Source organism: Hemicordylus capensis, chromosome 6 (genome assembly GCF_027244095.1).
Source record: "Hemicordylus capensis ecotype Gifberg chromosome 6, rHemCap1.1.pri, whole genome shotgun sequence".
Taxonomy (NCBI): domain Eukaryota; kingdom Metazoa; phylum Chordata; class Lepidosauria; order Squamata; family Cordylidae; genus Hemicordylus; species Hemicordylus capensis.
Window position 1 is genome coordinate 31,429,054 of NC_069662.1, and position 19,190 is coordinate 31,448,243.

Below are 19,190 nucleotides of genomic sequence, written 5' to 3' on the forward strand. Positions count from 1 at the left end.
TTCCTATCTGCTCCCTAGGATCCAGTTTATAAAGTATCGATATGATTAATTTCATTATCAGTCTGGTGGATAATGAAACCAGAAAAGCTATGGTAGAAAGAGTCTGATAACCTCACCTTCTGCGTTCATACTTTTCAACATTTCTATCTTGCACTTATACAACTAACAATGAATATATATTTCAAATATTCATTATCTTAAATAAATAAATAAATAAATAAATAAATAAATAAATAAATAAATAAATAAACTGTTAGCATATATTAGATAATTTAGCATTCTGAAATATAGTCGGGTGATTCCCTTTTCATTGACTAAAGTTTTGTCTCATGTATCCCCACAACAGACCTTTATACTCAGTGTCATTCTGATATTTGTGTTGATTAAGTTTTATGTATAGTTTGATGTTCATAGTCTTAACTTTTATATTATTATTATTATTATTATTATTATTATTATTATTTATTTATTTATTTATTTATTTATTTATTCATCTTTACAATGGCTGTTTCATGTGTGCTGGCAAAGACCATAATTGTACTTCTGGCTTTCATGGCTACAAAACCAGGAAGCAAAATAAGAGAATGGGGAGGAAGGAGATTATCAGTATTCATTGTCCTTTCCTGTTCTCTTATTCAAGCTGGGATCTCTGCAGTTTGGCTCGGAACCTCTCCCCCATTCCCAGAACATGACATGCACTCACAGCTTGGACACATCATTATGCTATGTAATGAAGGCTCACTCACCATGTTCTACAGTAGTCTGGCTTTCATGGGTCTTTGGGCTATGGCCAGTTTTGTTGTGGCTTTTCATGCTAGGAATCTGCCAGACACTTTTAACGAGGCCAAGTTTATCTCCTTCAGCATGATGATATTTTGCAGTGTGTGAGTATCATTTGTTCCAACCTACCAAAGCACCAAAGGCAAATACATGGTAGCTGTGGAGATCTTCTCCATCTTGCTCTCTACTGCTGGATTACTCACTCTAATATTTTTCCCCAAGTGCTATATTATTATTGTAAGGCCTGATCTGAACACCAGGAAGGAGTTATGGAAGAATACAATCTTCAGGGAATGATTCCTATCCGCTCTCTAGCATCCTGTTGATAATGCAGAAGCGAAACCAGAAAAGCTATGGTAGAAAGAGTCTGATAACCGCACCTTCTGTGTTTATACTTTTAGAGAGTTCTATTCATTGTTTTATTGATGTACCATGCGATGAGCAATAACCATACATTCTAAATAGCCACTATTCTAAATCTAAATCTCTTTATTTCAGTCAGCAACCAGCATGAGATTAATAGCAATAGCAATAGCACTAGCACTTACATTTATATACCGCTCTATAGCCGGAGCTCTCTAAGCGGTTTACAATGATTTTAGCATATTGCCCCCAACATTCTGGGTACGCATTTTACCGACCTCGGAAGGATGGAAGGCTGAGTCAACCTTGAGCCCCTGGTCAGGATTGAACTTGTAACCTTCTGGTTACAGGGCAGCAGTTTTACCACTGCGCCACCAGGGGCTCATTAATAGGGATGTGCATAAAACCGGTTCTCCCGGTTCGGTTCGGGTCCGAACCGGACCGGGGTGGTTCGGTTTTGGTTTTGCCAGACCACCCCCCCGGTCCGGTTCGGTTTCGAACCGGTTCGGATCTGAACCGAACCGGTTCAGATCACAAAAAGTGGCTGGTTTTGAAGGGGACATTGTGTTCTACCTGCCACCCAAATTTCAAGTCGATTGGACCTTCCTCTGATTTTTTACATTTTTTTTTCAAAAAATAAATTTTTGCCCATAACTCACAATGTGGAGCCCTTAGGGGCAAAAAAGCTGGGGTGGGTGGTAGCCACCCATGGGTGTCCTCCACCCCAAAAATCCCAAGGCAATTGGTGGCTCCTAGTATTATTGGTGAATTTCTGAAGAAAATTTTTTTTCCCATTGGCTAGAATGGGGGTTCGGGGCTGCCCCAGACCCACCTCTGTGGGGTGGCAGCACCCCCAAAGTGGGTCCGGGGCCATGGCAAAAATGCCCTCAGTCCCTCCCAGCAATTCCCGTAGAGATAGGAGTGATGGTTCTGTTGTTTTTCTGAGGTATTCTGAGTGTAGATTCTATGATAGCTTATGAGATTTCCAATGAGACACCATGAATCCACTCTCATTTGCTATCACAGAATCCACACTCACTCAGAACACCTCAGAAAAACAACAGAACCATCACTCCTATCTCTACGGGGATTGCTGGGAGGGACTGAGGGCATTTTTGCCATGGCCCCGGACCCACTTTGGCGGTGCTGCCACCCCACAGAGGCGGGTCTGGGGCAGCCCCGAACCCCCATTCTAGCCAATGGAAAAAAAATTTTTCTTCAGAAATTCACCAATAATACTAGGAGCAACCCAACAATTGCCACCCCATCTTTTTGGCCCCTCTCTCTGGGCGCCCTAACACGTAACACCTAGTCAGTCCATCTTAATGCCTACCTACTACCACCACTCCTATCCAAGCAAGTAAGAGGAGGACACTCAGAGAGACAACACCCACTCTCTGATCTAACAAAAAGGCCACTGCTGTGCTGCCTGCCAGCACAGCAGCAGCAGCGGAGCAGCACACTAAGCACAAGAGCAGCACACACAGAGAAGAAGCAGGAGGCGGAGCAGCAGAGCAGCAGACCTGCCGCTCTGCATGATGGGTGACGTGATGCCCAAAGGAACCACCGCCTCACTCAGTGCCTGCCACTGACTAGGCCCGACAGACAGAAGCCAGCCAACCTGCTCTGCTCTGCTCTGATGCTCCCCATGGATGATGCACACACACCCTACATCTGCATCCCAATGACCAGACCAGACCAGACCAGACCAAGTGCGCAGAGTCAGCACAGGCCAGCAGCCACCAGCCCAGCAACAACAACAGCTACTACTGCTACCACCACAACCAGTGTTGCCGCTACAATAACATTCCCAGTCCAGTCACGCGCGCCACAGCCTGAGCCTAGCACACAGCCAACAGCTGCTGCCAGCCAGTGCCTGGCAAGCCCAGCCAACATGAGGAGGAGAGAGCTAACAAGTAGACGGCGCACGCACATCACCAACCCATCACGACGGCGCAACTGCAAGGGGAGAGGGCACAATTACAGGCAGGAGGAGGAGGAGGAGGAGGGTAGCAAAATATATAAAGCAATATATATCAAGAGAACACAAGCCAGAAGTTTAAAAAAAAATTAAAAGAAAGACTATAACCAGCAGAAAAAACTTGGGGGTGTGGGTGTGGGGAGGGGGAACCAAACACAGACTCTGAGGGGGGCCACTAAGTGAACAGAGACAATGAAACCACAATTGCTGCAAATTAATAATAGCAAATGAATAAGTGGAACCAAGCAAAGAAAACTGGACTCGGTTTGGCAGCAGCAAACTTGGGAGAAGGCTGGATGGGGTGGGGTTGGGGTGGGGTGTGGTTGGACTTGGAGGGGCAAGTTTGGAGCAGGGAACCAAAACTGATTATATGGGACAACAAGAAACAACAACAGAATCCTCTGGGGGTGGGGGGGAGGGATTCAGGGAACCAACTCGCAGGGCAGCAGCAGTCAGCAGAAACAAACAAAATGGTACAATTTAAGCAAAACCAGCAAGCAATATATAACTGAAACCAATGGAATGCAATGTGAAAATCAAAAAGTTGGACAACAACAAGGCAGGACAAAGAGCAATAATTAATGGAAGAAGATTTAAAGCAATGAGGATGCAGTGGGTGGGAGTGGGGGAGGGGGAGGGTAGGCCCAAAGGATGAGAAGGGAAAGCGGGGGAGGGGGGGAGAAAAGCAGACAGACAAGGAACAGGGAAAATTGGGGGAAATTAAGAAGAAAGTAAAGTGAAGTAACACACAGTATACAGGCAAGAGAAGAGACAGACAGAGAGAGGAGACACACAGAGAGTCACAAAGGGCAGGTGGACAAAGGATTAGACAGAGCACACACAGAGAGACACAGGACACAGTCAGGACTCACAGAGACACCAGAGCAGCCAGCAAAGGGCAAGCAGGTCTCAGAGATGATCCCACAACTGCAGCCAAGAGAAGTTTCCAGAGAAGAGGCTTGGGTTTATATAGGTTTGAAATTCCCTCCTTTGGGAGCCCCCACCTTTGCACTCCCCCCACGGCCAACAGGGTGCCAGCTCTCAACAGTGCAACAGCCAAGCAGCCTACCAGACCAAAGGACTCATTCTGGCCAATCAAGGATCAATAGCGCAGCCAATACAATGCCTGGAAATAGCATCACAAAATGGATGCAAGGAGGAGCAAAAGTTTCGGGAAGGAGACACAAAATGGAGGACACACTTGGAACTTTAAAGAGACACTCCAGAGACTCAATTTCGTTCCCGAACCGGCTCGGGAAACCCGAGCCGGTTCGTTCCCGAACCGGCTCGAATTCGGTCCGGCTCGGTCCCCGGGAGGGCCCGATTCGGTCCGGGATCGAGCCGCCGGATCCGGACCGGTTCGGACGAACCGGTCCGGATCCGAACCGAACCGCACATCCCTACTCATTAAAACAAATGTATTAATTTTTCCATATATGTATATTATCTATTACTATTACCATTTAATCACTTTCAATAAAATATATCCAGGTGATTTCCTTTTTATTGACAAAGAGTTTTGACATATTCAATTCATATATCCCCACAACAAATGTAGTAGCTTTATCAAGAGAAGGCACCATCCTTTCTTTCCCTTTGATGGTGATTCCTCTTCCCACTACCATATCTGTGGTAGAGTGCCTGCGGTAGAGTGAGGGATGGGGTTGTGCTCCATCTCCATGGACAGACATGGGGGCTGTCATCTTGCCTCCCCTGGCATGTGATTTGTGCCAGCCAATTACGCTGTTAACTGGTCTGCCCATGCATATGATATAGGCCAGCCTATCAGGAGCAGGTAGTGTCTGTATAAGCAACAGGCTTCAGTAACGTCTGTCAGTTGCTCTCGGGCAAGGCAGCAGAAGGATCATTGCAGACAAACTGGCTAAAGCAAGGCTACACCTACACAGATGTAGTTTTATCAATAAAAGGCACCATCTTTTCTTCTCCTATGGAGATTAATTGTCTTTGGGAAGAGATGTGGGGTCCTGGATCTGTCTTTGAGATAGATGCATTGGCACACCCTTGACAATAATGGTGAATTGGGATGCCCCACATCACATCCGTCAGTAAGTGCATCCCACTGAAGGATATCAGAAAGGAATTTCCAGAGTCTCACTGAGTGATCCCTTCCTGAATACACCATTCTGTAATATGCTCCGAAAGAATGATTTGTTGCTTACATTGGTTGACATGTTGTGCAATATGAAATGGACAGTTCACAACTAAACTGTCTAAAACGGGTGTCTAGAAGAGATCTCTAAAACACTGCACTAGTGCAGCATTACTCTGGATTTCTGCACTATTTGCTCATTTGAGTGCTCTCTTAAATCTCAGTATAATATTTGCAGACTATCAAAGTTAGTCTTTAACATCCAGACTAACAAAGCACTTGCACAAATTAAGAAAGTTGCATTGATTCTTGTTGCTTGTGTAGCAATGCAATGTCACAGAGATTTTCTAAATTCCACTCTTGTGCAAAAGTTCCTGGCAGAATATATGAGGCATGCCACAGGTTGTGCACCTTGTAATGTTAGCAGAAACATATTTGTGCTAATGAAACCTTAGACTACAGTGCAGACTGCCAACTTCAGGCAATTTGCCAGCACAGCAGCTTGCATTTGCACAAACTCTTTGTTAGTCTGGATATCAGCCTATATCTTCAGTCTAACATCAGAATAAACTAATCCATGTAAATGGAAGCTGACAACTCCTGTCTCAAAGGGATGGGACCGCTCTTATTTCCTAATTCTTATTTCCTTACTCTTATTACAACTCTTATTTCCTAACTTAATTACCTTATTTCCTAACCTGTTCCTGCAATTGCACCAAACTTGGGTCTGCATCCTTCTTTCTGTGGAACTCCTCGGCTTTGCTGCTGATGGCTGCTTCTTGCATCTCTGCCGGCTATGCCGTCTCTGCAGAATAAGAGAACAACACCCTGATTATTTGCTGCCTGGGTTCTTTGAACCCGTTGGCCCAATGGTGGCTCCGCCCCTGAGAGAGGTGACTCTGAGTTTTGGGGAGCCTATAAAGCTGGAAGGAGCACCAGCGGTGCAGCCAGTGGTAGGTGGCTGACCTGTAGGTGGCCGCCAAAGCTGGCTGCCAAAGGGGTGCCTGGTGTGGGACTGAGGGATGGGGCATACTATATTCCTATTGGTTATTTTAGAAGCTGTAACAGCTGGTTTGCAGCTCAGCTGTTACTGAGACTTGGTTGAAGTTAATTTGTAATGTGTGTGGGTATGTCTAGAGATGAGGAGACAGGGGGCTCCTTCATTGACTGTGGGGCAGCTATTCTGGTGGTGGTGAGGAATAGAAGAAATAACATTGGCAGATCAGCAGGCCTTTACAGGGGAAGGGTAGTCAAAAATTTAATATCTGTCTTTCCCTCCTGGTGTCCCGCCAGTTCTTTGACCTTGGGGAGTACTGCCAACAACCCACATAAATTTAACCTTGCTCCTTTGCAATGCCAGGTCGGTCCAGAACAAACCCAAACTCATCCATGCTTTGATTGTTCATGATGAGGCCGACCTGGTGTGTATCACTGAGACTTGGTTGGGGGATGCTAGTGGCCCAGCCTGGTCACAGCTTCTCCCTCCAGGGTATTCTGTAGAGGAGCATGTGAGGGGACATGGGCGGAGAGGTGGAGTGGCTGTGGTCTATAAGGATAACATCTCTCTTACCAGGGTCCCTGTCAAGGTATCTGACCATATTGAATGTGTGTACTTAAGTTTGGGGACCAGGGATAGACTGGGACTTCTGCTGATGTACTGATCACCCCGCTGCCCAACAGAATCCCTTACTGAGTTCACAGAATTGGTCGCAGAACTTGCATTGGCGTCTCCTAGACTTTTAATGCTGGGGGACTTCAATATTCATTTCTGGGCCAATTTGTCCGGGGCAGGTCAGGCGTTCATAGCAGCCATGACAACTATGGGCCTATCCCAAGTGCTCTCTGGACCAATGCACGTTGCGGGTCACATGCTTTATTTGGTCTATTATTCTGAACACAGTGGTGTTCTGTGGGTGGGGACTCCTGTGATTTCCCTATTGAGGTGGACAGATCACCATCTGGTTAAGGTTAGGTTTACAACCACTTCCCACCTCCGCAGGGGTGAGGGACCTATTAGAATGGTCTGCCCGAAGAGGTTATTGGACCCAATAGGATTCCAAAAAGCCTTGGAGAGAATTAATGCTGGCTGTGCCGGTGATCCTGTTGATGTCCTGGTGGAAAACTGGAACAACATGCTCACCAGGGCAGTAGACACAATTGCTTCCAAGCGACCCATTTGACCCCCTTCAAAATTGGCCCCTTGGTATATGGAAGATCTACAGGGGCAGAAGCAGCAAGGTAGGCGACCTGAGCACAAGTGGAGAAAGACTCAACTTGATTCCGACAGATTATGTCATAGAGCACATTTAAAGATCTACTAGCGGACCTGGGTGCAGAGCACCTGCACCTCTAGTTGGGCCCAGCCATACCTCCCATGCCGCCGCCACCTCACTCCAGGGGGCCAGGGCCAGGCTGTCCCGCCACTGCCTCCCTCCGCCTCACCCTCCTCCTCCTCAGGGCAGCAGGGCTTCACCCACAGCCCACCCTCCTCCCGCCACACGTCATCCTCTCTCCCTCCTCCTCAGGACACTGGCACCACCTCCCTCCGCCTTGCTGTGATCCTCATTGGGTGGCAGGGCTTTGCCTGCCACCCATCCTCCTCCATCCACCCATCATCATCTCGCCCACCGCCCCAACCACCTCCTGGCGTGCGCCGCCCAAACAGCCTCCTGGCGTGTCCTCCTCCCTCCCGCCCTTGTACGTGTTGCCCCCTCTGGACCCACCATTGGTCTCGGCTACAGTGGGGGAGGAGCTTGCCACATCCCCTATGCATTCTCTCTACATTAATTAATTAGAGAGAGAGAAAGACAGACAGACAGACAGACAGACAGTGGGGGAGGAGCTTGCCACATCCCCACGCATTCCCTCTACATTAATTAGATAGATAGATAGATAGATAGATAGATAGATAGATAGATAGATAGATAGATAGATAGATAGATAGATAGATGCTGAGGCAATATGTGCAGCAAAGTAGCAGTTCTTTTCTGCCCATATTGCATCTGCGAGTTCACGACCAGCGAAGTTGTCCAGGGCTCTGAGGTGGCTAGTACGTGTCCCCACTTCCTTGAATCATAATTTGGAGCCATCAGTTACCCGCTGTGATGTGTTTAATGAATTATTTGCAGATAAAATATCTCGTATTTGGGCCGACTTAGATGGAGACTCCACAATTACTGTGATGTCTGAATTCGAGGTGTCCAGCAACTCCTCTTATGTGGTTCGACTAGATTGGTTTCAGTTTGTGACTCCTGAGGATGTGGACAAGCTGCTTGGCACAATGAGGTCTACCATTTGTTCTCTTGACCGTTGTCCAACATGGTTTGTTCTATCTAACAGGGAGGCTGTTGTAGGAGGCCTGGTAGAAATCATAAATGTTTCTCTGAGGGAAGGCAGGATGCCTCTTTGTCTTAAGGAGGCAATTATTAGACCTATTATAAAGAATCATGCATTAGATCCCACAGAGTCGAGCAATTATAGGCCTGTATCCAACCTCCCATGGTTGGGCAAGGTAATTGAGAAGATGGTGGCCTCTCAGCTCTAGGCTGTCTTGGAGGAAACTGATTATCTAGACCCATTTCAAGTTGGCATTCAGGAAAGCGATGTGGTGGAGACTGCCTTGGTCAGCCTGATGGATGATCTCCAGTTGGGAATTGACAGAGGAAGTTGACTCTGTTGGTCCATTTGGAGCTCTTGGCAGCTTTCGATACTATCGACCATAGTATCCTTCTGGAACGTCTGAGAGTGCTGGGAGTGGGAGGCACTGTTTTGCAGTGGTTCCGCTCCTACCTCTTGAACAGATTCCAGATGGTGTCAGTTGAAGATTGTTGCTCTTTGAAATCTGAGCTTAAGTATGGTGTCCCTCAGGGCTCCATACTGTCACCAATGCTTTTTAACATCTACATGAAACTGCTGGGAGAGATCATCAAGGGATTTGGTGTGGGATGTTACCATTTCGCTGATGACACCCAGATCTACTTCTCCATGTCAACGTCATCAGGAGATGGCATACCTCCCTAAATGCCTGTCTGGAAACAGTAATGGGCTGGATGAAGGAGAATAGACTGAATACAGATAATATGGAGGTACTTATTGTGCAGGGTCAGAACTCCAGAGACAATTTTGATCTGCCTGTTCTAGATGGGGTCACACTTTCCCAAAAGGAACAGGTATGAAGTCTCTGAGTACTTCTGGATCCACACCTCTCCCTGGTATCTCAGGTTGAGGCGGTGGCCAGAGGGGCTTTCTATCAGTTTCAGCTGTTGATTTTAATTTTCCATTGATTATCGGTGTCTAGTCAATGATAGCACTTATTCCAATTTATCTACAGAAAATATATCTGTGGAAGAACCACCCTTGTGGGTGAAATGCACTCAGTAAAAGTGTATTAGAGTGCTTTGTAGTAGGAAAACACACACACACAAACACACACACACACACACATGCGTATACATAGAAATCAGCGAAAGGAATATGACTGATTCTAGATATTGTTGTGCTCCAGGCTTCCTAGGGAAGTCTGCACATGCTCTGTAGCATGCCCAGCATAAGCACCAGGAGTCGGTCAGAGTCCCACTTGGGTTTCATATTTGTGTTGGCTATTGTGCAAAGAATTTGAGTAATACATGCCTATTTCTTTAAGCTTTTATTTATTTATCAAATTTGTACACCGCCCCAAACTTTTGTCTCTGGGCAGTTAACAATAGCATACAACAAGTTAAAACATATACAAAAACTTTAAACAATTTAACAATTTACAAATCAACCACAGATTAAAACCTAAAAAAATTAAAAAGCTGAAAAAGCCTGGGTGAAGAGCTGGGTTTTCAAATGCTTTCTAAAAATTGTCGGAGACAGGGAGGATCATATTTCAGTAGAGAGCGCATTCCACAATCTCGAGGCAGCAACCGAGAAGGCCTGTCCCTGTGTGGCCACCAGCTGAGCTGGCAGCAACTGGAGACGGACCTCTCCAGACGATCTCAATGGGCGGTGGGGCTCATAATAAAGAAGGCATTCTCTTAAATACCCAGGGCCTAAGCCATTTAGGGCTTTATAAGTTATAACTTAGTTATAATAATTATAACTTCTATAATTTAGAAGAAAAAGAGAAAAGTATATAAAACGGAATTATATCCTGAATTAGGATGGGCGAGTATGAGAATAGATTAGAGCAGAAATCATTTTGCAGAGCATATCAGAGGCAGACAGTTCTTGAAGCTTTGAGTACATGGTTCCAAGGGGGCTGGGGGCTGTCAAAAGCCCATAGTTTGGCAAAAAGCAAGTAGACACTGATTCCCCTGGATCTTCACCCAGACGTTCCGTGATGTCCCCTACTTTTGCAGCTGATCTCTTCTTGAACCCTCTTTCTTCTTTGAACCTGTTATAATTAATTGATTAAAATCCACCCTGAGCCACTTTTGGAAGGGTAGTATATAAATCAAGTAAATAAAGAGGCTATTCCCACGATCCATGGAAAGCGGGCTAAGGGAGCTTAGCCTGGTTTCCGTGGACCGTGGGAACCATTGGGCTCTCAGGCGAGCCCGGTGCTCCCAAGGCAGCTAGCCCATCTAAAGCATGCTCCCTTTAAATGAGGTTAACAGAGCAAGCATTCCATTTAACCGTATTTCGTTGCTTGTGTGTTGCTGCGGCATGCAGCGGCACACGAGTAAACCCCTGACCAGGAGGCTGCAAACAGTGGCCCCCGATCCCTGGAGCCCCCACTGGCTCCATGATGGGGCCGGCAGTCATCTGGGTGGCCGATCTGGCCACCCAGGTATGAGCGGCTGCTCATCTGTGGGGAGAGTGGGCTAAGCCCATTTTCTCCGCAGAACCCCTCAGGCACTTCACACATGTTGTGTGAAGCACCTCGGTAAGTATTATCATAGGCAGCAATTGTGTTTGTTAATGAAATTTTATACATTCCTGGTGTAAACCCATTAGTCTCAGAGTGCAAACTGCAGTGTCCTTGGGTAAAAAAGCAACAACAAAGAAACACCTGGCATGTCCATCTCCGTATGATCTTTGAACCATTAAGAGTGAGAAAGGGGAGGGAGTTAGGAGCTGAGTTAGCCGTGGTACCTGTGATTCAGCCAGGATTAAGCAAAGAAACATTTCAAAAGGCAATACATGATACCTTTAAAACAGAGGAGAGCAGGTGCAGGTGCATACCTGCTTCTCCACCACTCACTGCCACTTCATGTATCACTGGTGCTTCCCTCCAGCTATCACCGCACACTGGCAGTGCTCTCCCCTGTTGCCCTCGTGTGATGCTGGCACACTGTCACACTGCAAATCGTGACTTGTGCAAAAGCCAACTGGCCCATAGGCAGTTAAACAATTCTGAGATTCATTTGCAGCAATGTCTCCAAGCAAACAGGTTTTTTGGCTCATCCATCTCTTACAATCCCATAGTTCATAGTCATAATCAAAGTGGTTCTGTTCACATGTTGGTCAAAAATATGAGGCAGATGGACAGGCCAACCCATGGTCCATGCTAATATTAGATAGTTTTAAAAGCTCTGCTGTTCTAAGAACAGAGTACCATGTGATCAGTAATAATGTTGTGCAATGTCACCAATTGTTCTTGCTTACAACTTGTCCTCCATGTGTACCAGTAGACCCTCCTTGCCTTCAGGGGTGGGGGTCTACCAGTAAAGGGGAATCTTCACTGGATTCCCCTTTGCCAGTAAAGGAGTTGTGGGGCAAGAGATTAGGCTGGAGGGGAATCAGGGTTTCCTAACTCAATTTTTGGATGGAGCAGCAACAGCAGCCGCATCTCCTCCTACCCTTGATGCCCCTCCCCCCAGCAGACTGGGCCAGTGGCAGCCTGGTTTGGTCTTCTCCTGCCCAATCTAGTGACCTCCATGCATTAGAACGGGCCTGAGAAGGCTCAAACCAGAATGCTGTTGGCCCAGGCTCCCCTAGGGGAAGCCGGAGGGAGTGGGGGGGAGCTGCTGTTGCCCCTGCTGCCGCCACTGCCCCACTCTGAAAATTCAGTTACGTTCCCCTGACTCCCCTCCCACCCCAGCTCTAGCCTAAGGAAAGCCACCTTGCCCCTTTACTGGCAAAGCAGAATCCTCACTGGATTCCCCTTTACCAGTAGACCCCCGAACTAGTCCATAAACTGGTCCAAACTGATCCAGCAGTTGAACTACATTGTGTCAGAGCTCAATGGAGTTGGCTTGGTTAGAATCCAGTTTGGATTTTAACCGAACTGGCAAAACTGGTTCCATGCACACCCCTAGCAATGTATCTCATACTAGAGAATTTTTAACCAAAGTGGCCCATATTTGAAAGGTAGTGAAGATCACTGACCAGTGAGTTTTCCCACTGATCTCACTGAAGATCAGTGAGTTTTCCAACTGTAAAAAACCCAGACTACTTTGTTAAGCATGCTATCAGCAGGGGATTTTGGATGAAAAGGTTGAAAATGTTGTAGAAGTGATCGGACCAAATCCAGAGAACCACAGAGAGAACTAACTCTACACAGCCAGGAGAGAGCTTATTTTAAATGTCATACAGTAAATGCTCCCTTCCCCAATTCAGCCTTATAATGCTGTCTTATATGAATTCAGAACATTTCCTGGTAGGCTGGATTCAGAAAATTAACAAGATTAAGCACCACTGAAATCAACTAAATTAGTCATGTTAGTTATTTAGTCATGTTGCCCCATTCCCCTTTTCAACCAGAAGTGACAGGAACTACCATGCGTGCATTCATGTCAGGTGCGTGCATGCACATGTCACACTTGCTGACATGCTCGCACCAATGCACACTCGCACTCCGCTGGACCCTTTTGAAATGTAGCACTGGTGGGAGAATGCAGTGGGAGGGGTAAGAGCACCCTCCCCCACCCTTAAAGGTATCCCCCCACCTTCGAACTGGCCTCTGCCGGCTCCTTGCACATCCCTATCCATCACCCTCACAGTGAGCCATTATGCAGTTCTTTCCTAAACCTATTGTGTAACTACAGTTCAGGCTGAAAGCAACATCGCAGCTCTTAAACTGATCCCTGATCTTCTTAGTCTTCCCCAATAGGGCCAAGGTTTTGTACATTGGGTGATACCACCAGCCTTACCAGGGCTGCTGTGGTGGCAACTTCAGGGGCCAGCACAATGGAGGCCAGTGATGGTAAGGGCGGAGCAGAGCTACAGTCAGAGGTGCACCTAGGCAATTTAGGAGCCTGGACCTAAGGGTCTTTGTAGGACCCACTGCTGAATGTTAAGCATCATTTTTTATCACGTAGATTAAGGGCACAAACCACACCAGCCAGGACAGACTAAAGAAGATATGGGGCCCCCCAGGAGCTTTCCCACACATAGGTTCCAGCTCTCAGGGTAAATGTTGAGCAAAGCCACTTCAAATTACACTTACAGCATGAGGGAAGCAGCCCCTCCCCTCTGATCTCAGGTTTCCTTTTGGTACAGGTTCACATTGTTGCCTCTGGGTCTTTCTTCTAGCCAGTGGAGGGGGGAGAGAGAGAGAAAGCTTCTTGGGTAGGAACACAATGTGCCTTCAAAACCTTGTGTCCTAAACTGGGAGCATTTGTATACACTAACAGATTTCTTCCCTTTTCCCCAACACATGCATGGTGTTTTAACCAGCAAAAACCTTAAGCGAGCAGATTAATATTGTTCAAAAAAGTCAACTTGAGCAAACAAAGAAGTTTTAATTTTGTAACAAGAACTTAAAGAGTTCACCCCAGATTCAGACTAAAAAAATTTGGAGATTTGGACCTCCATTTTGTGGCAAATGTGGGTTGGGTGGTAGTTCTCAATGGGTAGAATTTGCCACCCAAATTTCAAATAAATTGGGCAAACGGGTGATTTTTAAATAATTTTTGAAGTTGGCACATCTTTAAACTTATAGTTCCATGTGGGGGGCACCAGGGTGTCCCAGAACAGGTTGTGGTGGGTGGTAGTGCCAGTGGGTGCAGGGAAGCTACCACTTATATTTCAAAGAAATTGAGCAAAGGGGTGTTTTTTATTTTTTATTTTTTACATTGGCATGTCTTTATGGCAGATTCAGGGCAGAAAAAGGGTTTCAGGGGTCTTTGTAGAGTGCGTCCAGTAGTAGTGCCCCATTGAGTGCCTGCTACTACCCAGATTTCAAATAAATTGGTGAAAGGGGGTGATTTTTAATTTCCCCCCTGAAGTTTTCACATCTTTAAAAAAAAAATTCCATAGGGAGTAATGGGGAATTTCAGCAGCCCAATAGCTCCACTTGGGGGGCACCAGAGTGGCTCAGAGTGGGTTGTGGTGTCATACACATAGGGTGCCAACCACCCACCCCGCAAACCACAAGCCCATGGGGCACTGAATTTTGTTGTTTTCAATGTCTAGAGTTCTGAGAGTTGATTCTCTGGTAGGAAATAAGTCATTTGCAGCTGGTAAAAAGCATTCAGCTAAATCTACAGCTTTAGCTGAGGCACCAGAATGAGACTCAAGTCCAAGACTGCTCCGAGCTAAGAACTTGTTCATTCTCTTCCCTCCCTCCTTCCCTCTCTCTCTCTCATCCATCCAAAGCAGGAGGTTCTATTCCATTATGACCCCCAACATTCAGCACCTCCATCTTGCTGGGATTCAGCTTCACTTTATTATCCCTCATCCAGCCCATTATTGCAGGCCTAATGCCATTTCCTGAAATTGATGACAAGAGAAATAGATTTGGGTGTCATCAGCATATTGATAATACTCAGCACCAAATCCCCTGATGACCTCACTGAGCTCATTCATGTAGGTGTTAAAAATCATTGGTAACAGAATGGAGCCCTGAGGGCTACTATATACACATAGTAGCTCCTGTTTAGAAGAGGAACTGTAACCAAGCACCACCATCTGAAATCTACCCAAGTCATAGTGGTGGAATTCTGTCAATTCCCTGGCAAAGGTCATCTATCAGGCCAACTAATGATATCTCAACCCCATAGTGTTAGGGGTCCCCAGCAGATAATCAGCAGAGCAGTAATGAAGGGCACCCACTCTGGTTATAGAGCAGTTTGCAGAGTTCGGTTGTTGCAGCTATTTAGAGTAAACACATGGAGATTCTTATAGAATAAAATACTAAGTAGATTTATTATTGAAGTACACCTTTGGATAGGAAAACCCTAACCCTAATCTATAGAACTACATAATGAATAGGTAGGGAGAGATATAGATATTTCCACCTGCTCTCTAAGAGGAAAAGAAGGGATTCTGACTCTCAACAGGAAATATCTGAAGAGTAATATCAGGGGTCATAGAGTAGAGACAGGTAGAACAGTTAGGGAGACCCTTACTCATTATCTCTACTCCCAATGGCAGTAGTGGTCATTAGGATAGTTGGTGCAAAAGGTCAATGCACTGGAAGTTCATCTCCAACACATAGCCCATCCTAAAGCCAGTTTGAAATGGATCTAGATAATCAGTTTCCTCCAAGACTGCTGGGAGCTGGTCAGCCCACCACCCTCTCAATCATCTTACCCATTCATAGGAGGTTGGAGACTAGCCTATAATTATCTACCTCCTTCAAACAAGGTGACATCCTGCCCTTCCTTAGTGAGGTATTAATATCAACTATGCCAACTCCAAAAATCTCCCTGAAAAATGAAATCAGCCATGTTGGGCAAGGGTCCAAAAGAACAGGTGGTAGGCTTAGGAGCGGTAGGCTTAGCCTGCTCTCCCTGCACACGAGCAGTAGTCTGCTCTGGGTGGCGACAGTGGCCACCCCCATGACTGCCGGCTCTGTCATGGAGCCAGTGGGGGCTGGGGAGTTTGGGGGTCATGCGGCCCCAACAAACTCCAGCATGACCTGCACGAGTGCACAGGGCATGCTGGAGAGATCCCTGAGCCGGGAGGCTGCTCTTTAGCCTCCTGGTTGGGGGTCTCCTCGTGAGTAGACATGGGACGGAGCCACACCGTGGTAACTCACGAGCAGAAAAAGTGGGTTTCACTGCCGGGCTATTTAAGCAGATGACCCGCTTAAGAACCACTAGGCTCGCAGCCGAGCCCGGTGGTTCTCACGATGGGATGAAATCTGGCTAGCTTCCCCTAGCCTGATTTCCTCCCATTGTGTGAATAGTCTCATTGTTTCTGGAAACAGGTTTGAAACAGAAGGGGCTTGAGTCAGTGACGTAGCTAGAGGGGGCTTGTGTTCGCTCCTCTCCCTAGCAGCCTCTAAGAGTCAGAGAGATAATGAAGAAAATGAGGAGGGGTGGAGCTGGGGCCCCCGAGTTCTTTGAATCCATCCACGCAATTATAGCTACACCCCTGGCTTGAGTTAAACTCCTAACCATCTGGAACAGAAGAATGAGAATTTGCAGATGCAATAAGCACAGAATAGAATTGCTTCCTTGCTGCACATATTGCCACAGCATAGATCTTCAAATGTGCAGATTTCCCCAGATTCCCTTTCATTAGTAGATCTCAGAGCCATTCCAGAACGTCTATGTTCAAACTCGAACCGGGTCCACTTTGAAGGTGCACGGAACCAAACCGGGCTGGGTCAGCTTGAATCTGGATTCAAGCTGAACCAGCTTTGCCAGTTTTGTGCACATCCCTAGCAGACATGAAGTGGGTGGCTAAAGGACAAAACTGTATTAACCATACAAGGCTGAGCTGCAATTTGATTATCCATTTCACTGCTGGATGAGAATGCAGACATAGCCTTCCTGATGCCCACACTGGTCAAGTGATCCCACCTGGCACAAAATCACAATTTGTTTTTCATTGCTCATTGCTTTCTGCCAAAGTTATAAGTACCCCTTGTTGGTAAGCTGGAAGGGAGACAATGAGTTTAGTTGGGCCCAATGATGTTCATTGCCCCATGCCCCTTTAGGCTCATGAACTGTGAAAATTTGGATTGTGTCAGCCATTGGTCACTATGCACTGGCCACAGGGCATTTATCATTTTAGTCTAATCTTTTCTCTACATTCACACTGAAACTGTCCTCTGTGACAATTTAATGCACCTCATTTAAAAATTAATTGCTAAAAGATTAAGGATAAAAATGGAGTATTTACTTGTGTAGGTTCTCCTAAACCATGAACTGGATGAAAACCATTTGTTCACTTCTATATCTACATGAATGATGATCAAAGAATATAAAGTATGGATATAATAAGAATGCCCCCTGGCACTTGTGTCTGGGAGTAAAGTCCTTTGAACTAGAATGCCAGCAGGAAGTCAAGCTGAATAATTAGTGGCAAGGCAGAAAGATTTCTAGGCTCCGTACTCATAGTAAAAATGTAGAGAAATACATTGAAAACAATTTTCATTATAAAGCACTGTAAAATCGTTGCTATATCACAAAGTCAGGAGTATTGTAGTTTATTTCTTGTTTTATTTATTGTTAAATTTATATACCGCCTTTCATTAAAAACAATCCCAAGGCGGTTCTTTCCGCACACCCTTACCCCCGATTTTTAATGGTTTCTATGTAGCCTCCTGAATGTTTTCTTTACTGCTTCCTTTACCTCTTTGTTTCTCAAGCTGTATATGAGGGGATTGACCAGGGGAGTGAGCAGAGTGTAGAACAGAGAAAGCAGTTTCTTCACATCATTCAAGGAACTCACATTTGGTAAAACATAAACAATCATCAAGGACCCATAGAAGCAAGCTACCACTGTGAGGTGTGAAGAACAGGTAGAGAATGCCTTTTGTTTCCCTGTAGCAGATGAAATTCTTAAAATGCTTCTGATGATGCAAATGTAAGAGGTCAGGGTTATTAACAATGGAGGCAGAATGCCGAAGGAGGAAACTATGAAGGCAGTCATTTCAACCAAATGGGTATCACTGCAGGAGAGTCTTATCACTGGGATCAAATCACAGAAGAAATGGTTAATTTTGTTGAGTCCACAGAAAGTCAGTTGAGATACCAAAAATATGACAACATTGATGCCAAATGAGCCAGTTATCCATGATACAGCAATCAACTTGACACAAATTCTGCCATTCATGAGCATTGTGTAATGCAAGGGTTTGCAGATTGCTAAATAATGATCATAAGACATCACTGCTAGGAAGCAACATTCTGTAGTTGCAAGATAGCCAAAGAAATAAAGTTGTGCAAAGCATCCACCAATAGAAATGGTTCTGTCCCCACTCAGAAAACTGACCAGCATTCTTGGCATGATGGTTGAGCTATAGCAAGTCTCCAGGCAGGATAGGTTCCCCAGGAAGAAATACATGGGGGTGTGAAGGTGCTGATCAGTGACCACCAGGATAATAATGAGGATGTTCCCAGCCATGGTTACTATATAGATTGGTAGAAACAAGATGGCAAATAAAAACTGCAGATCCTCACTGTTGAAATCCAGAAGAATAAATGCCAAAGGAGCTGTTTGGTTTCCCTCTTCTTGGTTGATAGTCAGGTGCATCTAAATAATAACATTTTTTCCAGGAAATAATTAATTACTGCAGATTAGGTAACTGCTATCACTTGTCCATGTCTTTCTCCCTCTTGCACTTTGAACACATGTCCAAGGATGTTAGGAAAGTGAAACAAGCAAAAGAAATGTACAGTAACATATTTTAATGTTGTTCACACAACCTAATTGCATGGGGTTCGGGAGGGTGGGTAGAAGGCAGGATTGGACCTACTTCCCCCTGCCAGATGATCTGGCCATCTTCTTTGGCCATGACTCTTGCATGCTCACATGGGCCACACTGCCGGGAGCAGCGTGGCCATCTGGAGGCAAAGGAAATGAAGCCTGGCCTCCAGAAATCCCACAATGCACCATGAGGCATCACTCAACACTATAATTTTAGTATTGATCTTTTTTTATCATTCTTCCCATGTCCCTTAAAGTAAACTGCAACCTTAATAGGTAAGATCTCAATCTGTATTTAAAATATAATTAACCCAGTTGTGAATCTGGCTGTCACATTGGTGTAAAAGAGTTTTTGGAATGCTTACCTTAAAGTCAGAATATCCTGGAAACTTGGTGATTTTGTTTTACTGATCACATAAACTTGTG

The 19,190-nt window shown here is 45.7% G+C and overlaps 1 protein-coding gene across 1 annotated transcript; it reads right to left on the bottom strand.

Moving 5' to 3' along the window:
• Positions 1–17,636: 17,636 nt before the first annotated feature.
• LOC128331187 (olfactory receptor 10A2-like) lies at positions 17,637–18,590 on the bottom strand. The gene has a single exon (XM_053264538.1). The coding sequence runs from the start codon at positions 18,588–18,590 to the stop codon at positions 17,637–17,639; it is 954 nt and encodes a 317-aa protein (XP_053120513.1).
• Positions 18,591–19,190: the final 600 nt, after the last annotated feature.